This window comes from Macaca mulatta, chromosome 2, assembly GCF_049350105.2.
Source record: "Macaca mulatta isolate MMU2019108-1 chromosome 2, T2T-MMU8v2.0, whole genome shotgun sequence".
Taxonomy (NCBI): domain Eukaryota; kingdom Metazoa; phylum Chordata; class Mammalia; order Primates; family Cercopithecidae; genus Macaca; species Macaca mulatta.
Window position 1 is genome coordinate 12,843,722 of NC_133407.1, and position 12,393 is coordinate 12,856,114.

At 38.3% G+C, this 12,393-nt stretch overlaps 1 protein-coding gene across 50 annotated transcripts in view; it reads right to left on the reverse strand.

Moving 5' to 3' along the window:
• The window catches only part of ARPP21 (cAMP regulated phosphoprotein 21), a 155,789-nt gene that overhangs the window by 61,502 nt on the left and 81,894 nt on the right, over positions 1-12,393 (reverse strand). For 32 of the 50 annotated variants that reach the window (XM_077991291.1, XM_077991282.1, XM_077991292.1 and 29 more), the window contains 2 exons: positions 11,235-11,464; positions 3,554-3,787 (listed from right to left, as the gene is read on the reverse strand). In XM_077991291.1, coding sequence (XP_077847417.1) covers positions 3,554-3,787; positions 11,235-11,464 — 464 coding nt within the window. Of the gene's footprint in view, positions 1-3,553; positions 3,788-11,231; positions 11,465-12,393 lie in introns of all 50 variants that reach the window. The other 18 variants (XM_077991276.1, XM_077991269.1, XM_077991254.1 and 15 more) reach the window with 1 other exon arrangement.

The window sequence follows — 12,393 nt, forward strand, 5'->3', positions numbered from 1 at the left end:
GTATTTCTGAATTTACCCTTCCGTCAAGAAGGGTAACTATTTAAAAAGAGAGAGAAGGGGTGAGAGAAAGAGATTTTCTTTTCCTAGTCTTTAGAAGGTGATAGTCAAATTACAAGGGAGCTACTGATTACGGGTAGACAAGGATTAACTTAGACCTTGCAAAGATACATTTATAGACAGAACACAAAATTCATGATTCATCTAATAAAAAAAGTGTAAGAAGTTTGGATTAATAGATGCTAGAAGTCCTGATAAAAATAAAAGTATAGAGTTATGGAAGTCCATCAGAAGCATTTGAAAGACAACAGCTCTAAAAGGCTCCCCAAAGTGAAGTCCCTGCAAATGACATGACCTTACATAACACAGTCTTGAACTTGCACCAGATAACGGTCAAGCAAAATATCAAAATAACATATATGAACATTAACAAGTTTTTGAGGGATGCCAATGCCTGTTGGCATTTCTGGATTGCACTGAGTTGAAGTAAAATAGCCCATAAAGCTGAGCTTTCTGCTAAAAATTTCCAAAAGGAGGCTGGGTCCAAGACAACCAGAGGAAGACCAAACCCAAGATTCCAGGCTTGCCTTGCAAGAATGAAAATGTTATACAGGGAAAATTTTGAAAAACAGCCTCTGTGACACCTCACTCATCCAGATTCCTGAAAAGCAAAGAAAGAACAGGCAAGAGGTCCTAAGTTAGAAATGAGCCTGTTGAAAGTTGAGTCTGAGGCCAGACAAAATGAAAAGTTATGGTTATATTTGGGAAACTGCAAGGGTATATGTGAGTGGGTTGATTTCAGTGTGCCAAGTATTTAGTACTTAGTAAGAGCCAAGTCAATTGTGCTGACAAAGGAAGTTTCATTTTCGTTTCATTTAGTAGGCACATGATTGGCAGATACCTTAGTATTTTTAAATTATTACTTGTCTTATATTTGTTTAAAACAGATGTTTTATCAATTATAATTTTGCACATGAACCACATTCCAAATATATGACATTAGCTGAAAACCTGCTCCGTTATCCATCCCACATATATAATGGGTAGGAGATATTCCTGCAATAATGATGTAATTATTGAGCACCGGCACAGTGCCTGAGACTTTTTTATCCATTCTGGGCAAGCGACAAATAAAATAAAATAACTAAGTATGGCTCCTCTGCACAGGAGCTTGAAAGTGTGGTGGTAACAAGGAAATGAGCCCAAGAGCAGTTCAAATGAGAAGCAAAATAGTCGTATGATCTTGGTTCCTAACACCCAAGTGTTTCTATTGTGTACTTGGCAGAAAGGTACTTTAAAAAGGGTGAGAGGTGTAGTTTCTAGATTCACAGCAATGACAGAAAAAGGAGATGAGTTCCCGCCCAGAGGAGGCTAACCTTTAGTTTCAACAGTAAAAGTCATATAAGAAATCGGATAGGTAGATACATGTACATACACACACATACATATACTACAGATACACCTATACATATAACATGCATTATATATAATACATATATGTACATACACATACATGTGCATCTTTTCAATTTACAGAATAAATATATTCTAGAAAAGAGGAAATACAATTCACCTTGCATCTCACTACTCAAAAATAGTATACAATATATGCATACATTTCCTTTTGGTTTAGGATATTTTAAATCTAGCATTTGTCGGATCAGAAAAATATGTATGGAGAAGCTGTTCAACAGTGTTATTAAATCCTTTTGCTTAGTTGGGATCCTTTTACAAAAGAGATATTTTGATAACAGCTCTAAACGACTCGGTCCAATGAATAAGAATTGGGACTTGGCATCAAACAATATTCTGTTTCTTTTTTCTGTAAACAAGATTATAGATGATAATATACACATACACATGCACAACTATGCTATCATTAGAAATAATATTCCTGCATTGTACCCTAAAAATACTCTGTTGAGCTTTTACAAAACACTCTGTAATTTTGCTTAAAACAAACCACTCAAAACAAGTGGTTAAACTGTTTTCTTTTCTGCAAGCCCTCTATCTCAATTAAAAGTGAAAGAATTTCAGCCAACAAAGTCAGACAGTACTTTGATTTGTGTCCAAAGTAAAGAATATGATCCTGGTCTTCTTTTAATTTTCTTTATAGTGCTTACAATAATCCAGATAAAATACAAGCAATCTAAAAATCCTCCTTAGAAGTATCTAATCTGAAGCTTTCAAACGGTTTTCAATGAAATGATTATGCCTTTCTTCCCTCAAGCTTATAGCATTTTCAATATGTCTCAATCAAACACCATGACTTGGGAATGTGCCATATGTTTTATGAAAATGTGGCAATTATTCAAGTAACTATTTTACTACAGTTCTCATGTTTCTCTGAATTTCCTAATTACTACTAGCACTACATTTGTGAGAAGATTGAGTCAGATCATTTTTATGAGATACTTACCCAGTTTCGCATTTTCGAGTTTAGCTAATTGAAGAAATAGTCTGGAATGATCTAAACCAAACTTCAGATCTCTTTCAAGACAACTCCATTTATTGCCGGTCCCTAATAAAGACGTCCTAAGAAGTGACTAGTCAATGTCAAGCTTTGTAAGTCGGGATTCTCAGCCATGGTACCACCGACATTTTGTTCCAGATAATCTTCTGCTGTGGAAGTCTGTCCTAGGCGTTGGGGGCTGTTTAGCAGCATTTCTGTACTCTACGTACTGGGTGCCAATAGCAGCCCTGTTCTCCCCAGATCATGATAATCAAAATGTCTCCAGATAATGCCAAATGGCTTTGGTGACAGAGACAAAAATGCCCCAGGTTGAGAAGTTTTCCCCGCATATAAGCAGATGTTCCCGAGTTCTTTTGCTGATGTGAGAATCTCAAAGCCCTCAGTCTTTTGAATTCAATGTGGAAGTTAACTGACCCACTAGAAAAATGCAAAATTAAAGAACCAATGGCCATTCATCGTGGAAGAAACTATGATCATGAACAATTTTCTAAAACCCAACAAAATCAGCGTAAGCCTGACATTTCTAAAATACACAAGAATTTTCTCTCTGTATTCTCTTCACCACCACTGTTTCTTATTCCTTTCATAGGAGCTGGCTGAAGTTCTAAGGTTAAAAAGCAACTTCTAGAGTTAATGGTCACTATATATCTCAATTGATACTTCAATTCCAGAAATATCCTTGGATGCAAAAACCCTTTTGACATAATACAAGCTAATTGGGGATTTAGACTGAGAAACACAAAGTTTTAATTACTATATCCCAACTCATCACACCATTTTCTCTCATCTTAGCTCTTAAGCATGCATGGGAGACATCGTAGTAAAAGAAAAAAGAAAAGTGGACGCTTCTGGAAGTATCTATATCTACAAATCAATATAAATATTGATAGGAAGATATAAATATGGAGGTATAGATACTGCTATAAATCTGCTCTTTCTAAACAAAAATGCTTCATAAGAGTTCATGCAACTAGCTTTCCTGTTCAGGAATTTTCAGAATACCTGCTAGCAAATTCATAAGATCAAACGTAAGAACAAACTTCTGAAAGCCTTGTATCCCTGATAAAGCAGGTAGTAACTCACCTGTGTGTGGATTAAGAAGGATGCTTCCAGGCGGGATGCCTGTTGCAGCTTCAAGTGGAAGGAGGATGTAGCTGGTGCTGCTGGGAGCAACCTGGCCCCCTATTCCATTCTCTGGATAAGGCACACAGCCTGGAGAGCCAGCTGCCACGCCTGAGACTAGAGGTGTGCTCTGGAGAGGTGGATGGGTGCGGGACAGCGATCCTGAGGACCCTGCACTGCTGGAAGACTCAGAACCTGGCATAGGGATACAATCAAGAAATCATTCAACATACAGAGATGAGAGAAAGCACCAATCTGAGTCTAACTGCTCACTTTTCTGCGACGCATTATTAAAGAATTCAAGACTCATGCTGTAGGACGAGATTAACTAATGCCCCTCCCATATTTTGGCCTCATATTTTATTGAAATATTTGCTACATATTTTTCAGATGTGTCAATTTTCTGGGAAAAGAAGAATTAAGAATGAGAACTTTCTCTCTCAGCCTTTTCACAAACTACTAGGGTGATAAACTGGTAAAGGGTACCCTAAAGCTCTGAACTCAGTACCTGAAAACTCCATCGTATATCCCCAAGTAATTAGTATCATGGAAATGTCTTACTAAGCTGAAATAATATGAATAGAATGACTGGGATGGAGGTTAAAGATACTGCACCTTAAGGAAGAGCCTTGAGATACGAAGTTTGTGTGCATGGTTCTGAAGTACTGGTTCTCTGACACCTATACAGCTGAAGTCTGAAGGGGCCTAGTCATAAATAATCTGTTACCTTCATGTGTGAGTAGAAGACCTGGGAGCATAGTGTATAAGAGCAAACACATTTCAAAATCAAATAGGATCTCTTTTAAGGAGTGGCATGGTTTAGGAGAATGTGATTGAGTGTCAGGCAGAGACAGATGAATCAGGACTCTGACTTTTTCTAACCATCTGACCAGGGGCAACTTTAAACCATTGAATGTTATTGTTTTTGTGTGTAAAGCTGAAACTTCAGATATTAACGATTTAAACAAACAACCAAAAAAGACGGACCAGGCGCGGTGGCTCACGCCTGTAATCCCAGCACTTTGGGAGGCTGAGGCGGGTGGATCACCAGGGCAGGAGATCGAGACCCGCCTGGCCAACATGGCGAAACCCCATCTCTACTAAAAACACAAAAAATTAGCCAGGCGTGGTAGCATGTGCCTGTAGTCCCAGCTACTCAGGAGGCTGAGGCAAGAGAGTCGCTTGAACCTGGGAGGCGGGGGTTGCAGTGAGCTGAGATGGTGCCACTTCACTCCAGCCTGGGTGACAGAGCAAGACTCCATCAAAAAGAAAGAAAGAAAGAAAGAGAGAGAGAAAGAGAGAAGGAGAGAAGGAGAGAAAGAGAGAAAGAGAGAAAGAAAGAAAAGCAAGGAATCAAATAGATGGTGGGTATTATTATTAATGTAATATATTTAAGTGTTAATGATATTGTACTGAATTTTACATATTTGAAGAAGTCTTATTAATATGGCTAAAAGGTGGACCAAAGAGGGCTTGGCCTTATAATGACTGAATATCCTTTAGATGACACAGAATAGTAAAATAATTGTGATGTTTATGGATTCCGAATTTTCAAACGCGTGGGTAACAGGAACAGTGTGCAGAAGCCGCTAAGGTGAATCTAACAATCTCTTCTGTCTCACCATTATGGACAAAAGTAGAAACATATCCCAATATATCCACTGGGCACTCACTGGCATTTCACTACAGCAAGAGACAAGCAGCCCTAGTATCCTTAACCACAGTTCTCCTGGGCACTAGGTATTAACCAGAGCAGCCAAGAGAAAATGCACTAAGTAAAATTTATATTACTGCAAATTCAAACTAATAGATTACTTGGGTAATATCATAGGTTGCAAGAATGTAGTACACGAAGTTGATTAAATCATCAGCCTACACCATTAATTATGTTATTAAAAATATGTTCTTATGTATCGTTAAAGTCAAAATATAGAATCCATCACTAACACTCTTTTCAAGATTCTAAAATATGCCCTTAAATTAAACTGGAGTTATTTTAAAATAAGTGATAGGAACATAACATGTAAGTGCAGAGAAGAGGGGCAATTGGAGAGCATGATAATTTTTAGGAGAACGATAATATTTATTGACAACTTAGTATGTGTAAGCACTTGAATAAACACTTAAATAATAACTAATACTGCCTCTACAGATAGGGAAACTGACGCATAAGGAAGTTAGGTAACTCAGGTCAGTTCATATAGCTAGATAATGGCAGAGCTGGAATTTGCTCTATGCAGACTGATCTGTAGCTCAAGCTTTAACCACGACCCCACATTACCTCGTGAAATTGTACATATGCATATACCATGACCTGTCACAAGTGTTCTCAGTTGGGCATCTTCTCTGCTTTCCCCATGACTTGCTTATTACTAACGATAGTTTTATGTCAATTCAGGATGCTCCATTGAAGTGGTTTAGAGTGCTGATGGGGCTCTGAATAAGGCATGCGGAGAAAAAGTAAAAAATGTAAGAACAATATTGAAAATGCTAATAATAGTTTTGAGGCTGTATCACTGAAATTATGACTCTGTGGTCATATTCCCAATGCAGACTGTAGTGTGTGTTTATGGACCTGCTATGTATAATTTGATGCTATGTTACACATTTGACACTAGAGTCAACAGCAACAACATAAATAATTCAACAAAACCTCCTGTACCCAGGGATTTAATGTTATACAAACATGAGTCAGCTCATCTCCAGATTGAGGGGCTAGGCACCGAAAAATAGTTGGGGCCAAGGGAGCACGTCCTAACTCAGATTTGAACTGTAAGCTAGTGATGGCATGGGTGTGTGTGTTAGGAAGGATGGGTTGATGCAGACAGACTGAAGTGTCACAATCTAATCCAAAGAGTAATTTAATTTTGGCTTTAGAAGGATGGCCATTAATCACTGATTTACAATAGTATACCCTTCCCTTACCTGGGGGAAAAGAAACAGCGTCAACAGGAGAAATGAGAAGACTATGTAAATGATTTGATTTCACAGGTGAAAGGAAGGAAACCTAAATTTGGCTTAAATTCTCTGCATGTGCAAAGATGAAAATAAAGTCAAACCTCTTCAAAAGGATGACTCAGCAATCAACATACAGCCAGGATTTAGTAACTGGCCATTCTGATTGGCTTTGAATGTCAATCACCAAGGCCAGGGAGAGCCATATTCCACACATAGCCGGTGTTGTTCTGTGATAGTAACACAAATGCTAGTAAAAGGCACAGGATTAGACGTGTTCAAAGATTTTTTTAAAAATGAAATTGACATTTGAGAACTTTTAAGATTTAGAATGCCTGAGAGTGAAAAGTATTTCTGGTTTCCTTTTTTCAGAGGTTTAATGATAACCATGATAAATATTTATACAGTATGCCTATGTGACAAGCACTGTGCTACTTTCTCTACATGGGTTGTCTAAGCTGATTTTTACAGCAGCCTCACTTTGAAGATGAGAACTGATCTTCAGATATGTTAAATAAATTTCCCAAAGCTCAGTGTGTGGTAGAATCTGCGCTCAAACCCAGGCAACTTGACTCCACAGATGGCTCTCTAAGCCTATAGGTCATGTTCATCTTCTTATCATTTAAGCAAGGCCCAGATGGGGGCCAGGGCGCTGACCAAGCCTGTGCGAAGTTCTAGGAGATACTAGATGAAAATTCCACGCTACTCACAGTGGAAAGCTCAGAAACTGAAGCTGAACCCTAATAGGTAGACACAGGGAGGAGAAAAAAGAAGATATCCGAGTGGCTGGGTGAGAGACTCAGGTGAACTCTCAAGAGAAAAACAGAAACTGGGAAACATGACAAAAGATAGAAAAGGAGATCACAAGGCAAAACAAAATGAAAAACCAGGAAAGGACAGGGCAGAAGGGGAAGGACATAGGCAGATTCCCTTGGAGCAGAGGAAACATTCCCATGGAGGAAGGATACTGGGTTTTAATTCCAGTTCTGCCACTTACTAGCTGTGCTTTCTTCAGGAAGTGGCTACTTTAGACCTCAACATACCCTTTTGTAAAATATAAGGTACCAGACTAAATGGTGAGCAATGGTAAGGAAGATGACCTTAATGTTCCCCTCAGCTTGACCAAACTTTTCATTGGTTTCTTCTAGACTAGAGGCTCCTCACCTTCCTATCCTTACAGCATTTATGCCCCTTTGAGATGTAAATCTCCTAGCCTCTAGCCACTTTTACAATCCATGAAGGACCTTCTTAAGTACCTGGGAGCCATCCGTTTGAAATCTAATCGTCATGAAAAATAGAGCCCCTATCTCTCAATTTCTGTGGGAGGATAGAAGCCTAACTTCCACAGCACCAATTAGCAAGCACATATAGCCTAATCACATCACCCAATTTCCTCTATAATGTCCTCCAAAATTTTGCCACTAGCTCACCCCAGTGCTTGAAGACTCTCCTGCTTTTTGATTCAGTGGGGCTCAGTTCTCTCTCTAAAGAGAAAGATCATAGTCTTGATCCCTGTTGCAATAATAATGAATAAATTCTCTTTTGCCTGCAATATCTTCTGCATTTTTTCTTTTACGAGGACCACAAATCATAAAAGTTTTATTTCTGAATTATATAATTCAAGAAAATATTTCCAGATTCAGGGGGTCAGTGTTCAGTAGAATAATCTAAAGCTTCCAAAATTACAAGAAGGAAGAGAATGTCCAGGATGTATTAATGTAGTAATAAAGATAAAGACAAAGAAAAGGAAGCGGTAGAAACACGGGGTGTCTTGCATTGGATCAAAAAATACTCCAGGATGTAGGCAAGGAATGTGACAATAGCAGGAATAGCCCTGCATCCAGAAAACAACAAGCCAGACCACCTAAAATCATTAAAACAAACAAAAAAAGAACATTTCATTTCTCTAGAGCAGTTGTTTTTGAAGTGTGGTTCCCAGGCAAGCAGCATCGGCATCAACTGGGAACTTGTTGGAAATACAAATTCTCAGGCCCCATCCTAGACCTTCAGGCTCAGAAACTCTGTGGGTGAGTGTTGCAATCTGGGATTTAACCAATCCTTTGGGTGATTCTGATGGAGCTAAAGTTGAGAAACCCTGCTTTGAAGATCCAGATGGGGGAACAATAGTGACAGTATAGCTAGGCCAATGTGGTAAGCAACAGATGTCATACTCTTATATCTCAACCACATTGCTGTTAACAAAAAACAGCTGAGGTTGCCGTGCAGGTATCATTCAAGTGCTTTCGGTAAGGAGGATACAATCACATCATCTCCCTCCAGAAATGTATGCTGGGCATCTGGTGGACAGCCCAGGCCTCAAGAGAATGTGCTTGTACATTCATACTTCGGTAATATGCTTCCTTCCAAAATGTAGGAAAACGTGTTTCCAACATGGAAAAAGTCTCATTATTATCCATTTAAAGCTAGAATCTATGTTCTCAGAAGAGGAGAAGAGTAACTTAAATGTCACAACTCCAGACTTGGTTTCTAAAAGGTCATAAAAAAAGTTTGCAATTCCACTGTGAACAATTAGGTAGAAAACTGAAAACTGGTGCTCTTCTGAAGCTCCATGACAGCAAAACTGACAGCTTTGCTTCATCAATCCATCTTGGGAAATTGTAAGTTTGTTTTGACATCCTACCTTGATCTTCTTTAAGTTTTTATTCCCTTTCCATGCCTGCACTTTGACAAGTTTTCAAATGGAGACACTTAGATTAAAAGAACAAAAAATCTGAAGCACTTACAATCTCTAATCATTCTTCAAAGAACATGGCATTTTAACATTTTTGAAGTGTTTTAAATGTTTCCAAAGAGCTTTGCTTTGGAAGCGATTGGGGGTTGGTGCATGGAGAATGACTATTAATTTAAAAATTTTAAGAGCTCTCTTGGTGTGCTGGAATTTTTAAGTGCACCATTTATAGTACTTGGTTTTCGCATCTTAAGGAAATTTAAAACTATTAAACCTATCTTAGTTTACAAGAGCTCAAGTGTACCACAGTGGATTTTCTTTACTTCGGTTGCTACAATAGTGGAATATGAGAGCAATTAATTAGAGTAAGAAATCAAGAACTCACCAATTAGTGAATAAAAATTGCAGAGAGGCAGTGTGAACCCATCTGAATCTTTCTGAGAATCAGGGTGTGTGTATTATGTAGTGACTGTAACTAAATGCTGTTATCTTTCTCCTTATATAGAAAAATGTGCGATAATTTTTAGGAGGAATTTGTCAACAACCTAATTATGTTAAACCATCAGCAAATGAACCCAGATTTTGCATGGAGGTGGGGAACCCCTAGGACCTAACATGAGTGTAAAGTTTAATTGGGAAAATATCCACAGTCCAGGGCAGCCCGTGTCTAAACTCTAACTGGGGTTCTCCATTCTTCATCCCACTCCTGCCTTGGCCTCCCACTCACCTGTCACTTCAGGATCCTGAATGCTCCACCTGTACAATCTGTCACACAGAGCATACGACGGAATCACAACTCTCAACCCCCCCACCCAAGAGAGTGTCAGGGTATTTGATTTTCTAGGACAGAACCAAAACAAAGCAAAAACAATTACATACTAAAATCACCAACTTCAGCTCATGGAGTGCCAGTGAACGGTCATTTGTCACCTTCCTGAGATTTTAGGAAGTATTTTAATTGTGAACATTCGAAAATAATTCAAAAACAATAGAGAATAATCTTTGGGAGACAGAAGAGCTAGAAATGGCAGACCATGAGGGCATTTTGCAGACTCATGTAAGCATCATGGTGTATGCTTCCATCAGTTTAAAGTTGTTTCAAGTTAATGGCTCTCCTAGATCTCTCATTATCACTCACCTTCCAAAGACTGTTCATGCAAACTTGAACAACCTACTTCAGAATCACGTTATTTGCTTCGCTTGGAAAAAAAGATACAAGCACCTGGTAACTTGGAAATTCTAAACCTTTCTGACACTCACCTGTCTTATCTGCAAAGCAGGGGTGCAAACATTAAATGGCAATAACAAAAATGAATAAGGATAGAGTTTATTGGGAGCTTATAACTTGTCAGACATTATTCAAGTTGCCTTGTGTATACTGACTCTTTTAGTCTTCATAATATTTCTACAATATAGGTACTATTATTATTTCTATTTATCAAGTGAAGAAAACAGAGGCACAGGATGGTTAAAAAAAAACAGGCCCAGGATCGTACTAACAGCCTTCCAATGCAAGAACAAAAGCTATTAATATTATAATTATTGTACAGTGTGTTTTTAAGGAATAATTAATATTATTAAATTTAAAAGCAATAGCAAACTTTTGCTAGGTAGTTACTGTAATGCAAGTGCCACGGTAATCATTTTTATATAAATAATGCAATTTAAACTTAAGTTTACTGAGTAAATTTAAATTAGGTAAGTAAACTTAAGTACTTAAATACACAAACACTAAGTCTACTGAGCTGGGTTTGAATAGCATTACATAACCTACATTTTATAGATTAGAAAACTGAAGCTTGGAGAGGTTAATAACTTGACCTAGGCACATAACTGGAAAGAGGCAGTAGCCTATTTAAATTGTACCTTCTTTCCAGCTATCCCTGTGATTAATATCATCATTATCAGTCAACTGAAAGTCAGAGGGAATGGTGACCATATGGCTTGTGTAGAATCCAAAAAATACCACAGGACATAAACACATTCAGTACTAACTACCTGCTTTGGACAGCTTCCCGGTACTCCTGGTACTGGAAGTGCTGTCACCCCTGGTCAGCACCGTGATGCCCCCAAAACTCGCCGTCTTGGTCATGGCGGGCTTTAGATTGCGGTTGGAACTGTCGGAGTCTGTGCTGCTCCAGGCCCTTTGGTGGTCAGACCACTTGAGTTCATTTTCTGAGCTGCTCTGTCGACTCCCGGATGTTCTCCCCGAGCCATCTCTGTTGCCCCTGGAGTATGACCACCAGAAAGATGCACAGGGACAGGATTACCTTACGTGAATGGTGTGGGTAGGCACACAGCAAGGCTTTCCTTGGAAGGTCATCCACACAAGACCCTTCCTACCAACCCTTTTCATTAAACCAGTTGCCTCCCAGTGTTACAAATACTTTGATGATGTATAGACATAACATCACACATAACACACAGGTTACTAACAGAAAAACCAAACCTAGAAATGTCACATGATCCCTCTGTCGGTGAAGGAGAAACAACTAGAAAGACATGGTATAAAATGTAATTGTTAATTTTTCTTGCAAAGAGAGTAGGGGGATAAGTTCTCCTGACTCAAATCAATAATTAATTAATGTTCAGAAGTAATTGTGATCTTCAATGATTCTAAAAGTAACTCCCACCAAAGGAGACTTTTCCTCTCTCTTTAGCACAAAATAATTGTCAATGGAAAAATGCACACAGATCCAGAGAAGCTGTTAATTCATATTCCAGCTTTATGAGATACACATCTGAAATCACCAAGGCTTTGACAGATAGTGTAGAAATCACGGAAATTACTCTATTAACCTATGGTAAGAATTTTGCCCAGAGTTTAACCTTCATGGTCAGAGGAAAGAACCCTTTAATTCTTTTCATGTAGAAAAACTTTTGAAAATAACAACAGTGTAAACACTATACACTGACACAAAACTTTCCAAGGGGAACAATGGAAATAACAAAAAAAGCTCCTCAGGTGAAAGAACACAATTGTTCAAACTTCAAATAGAAAAAGGAAGAGATCCAATAGTCAGAAATGAAGTTTGAAGACTTTAGAGCATCTCTCAGAAATATGCAAAGTTACATGTGCTTTATAGAGAAAATTGATGAAATTTGCACTTTCATTGGTTTCCAATCTGTCTAAAGCATAACTTTGTTAATAAATTCA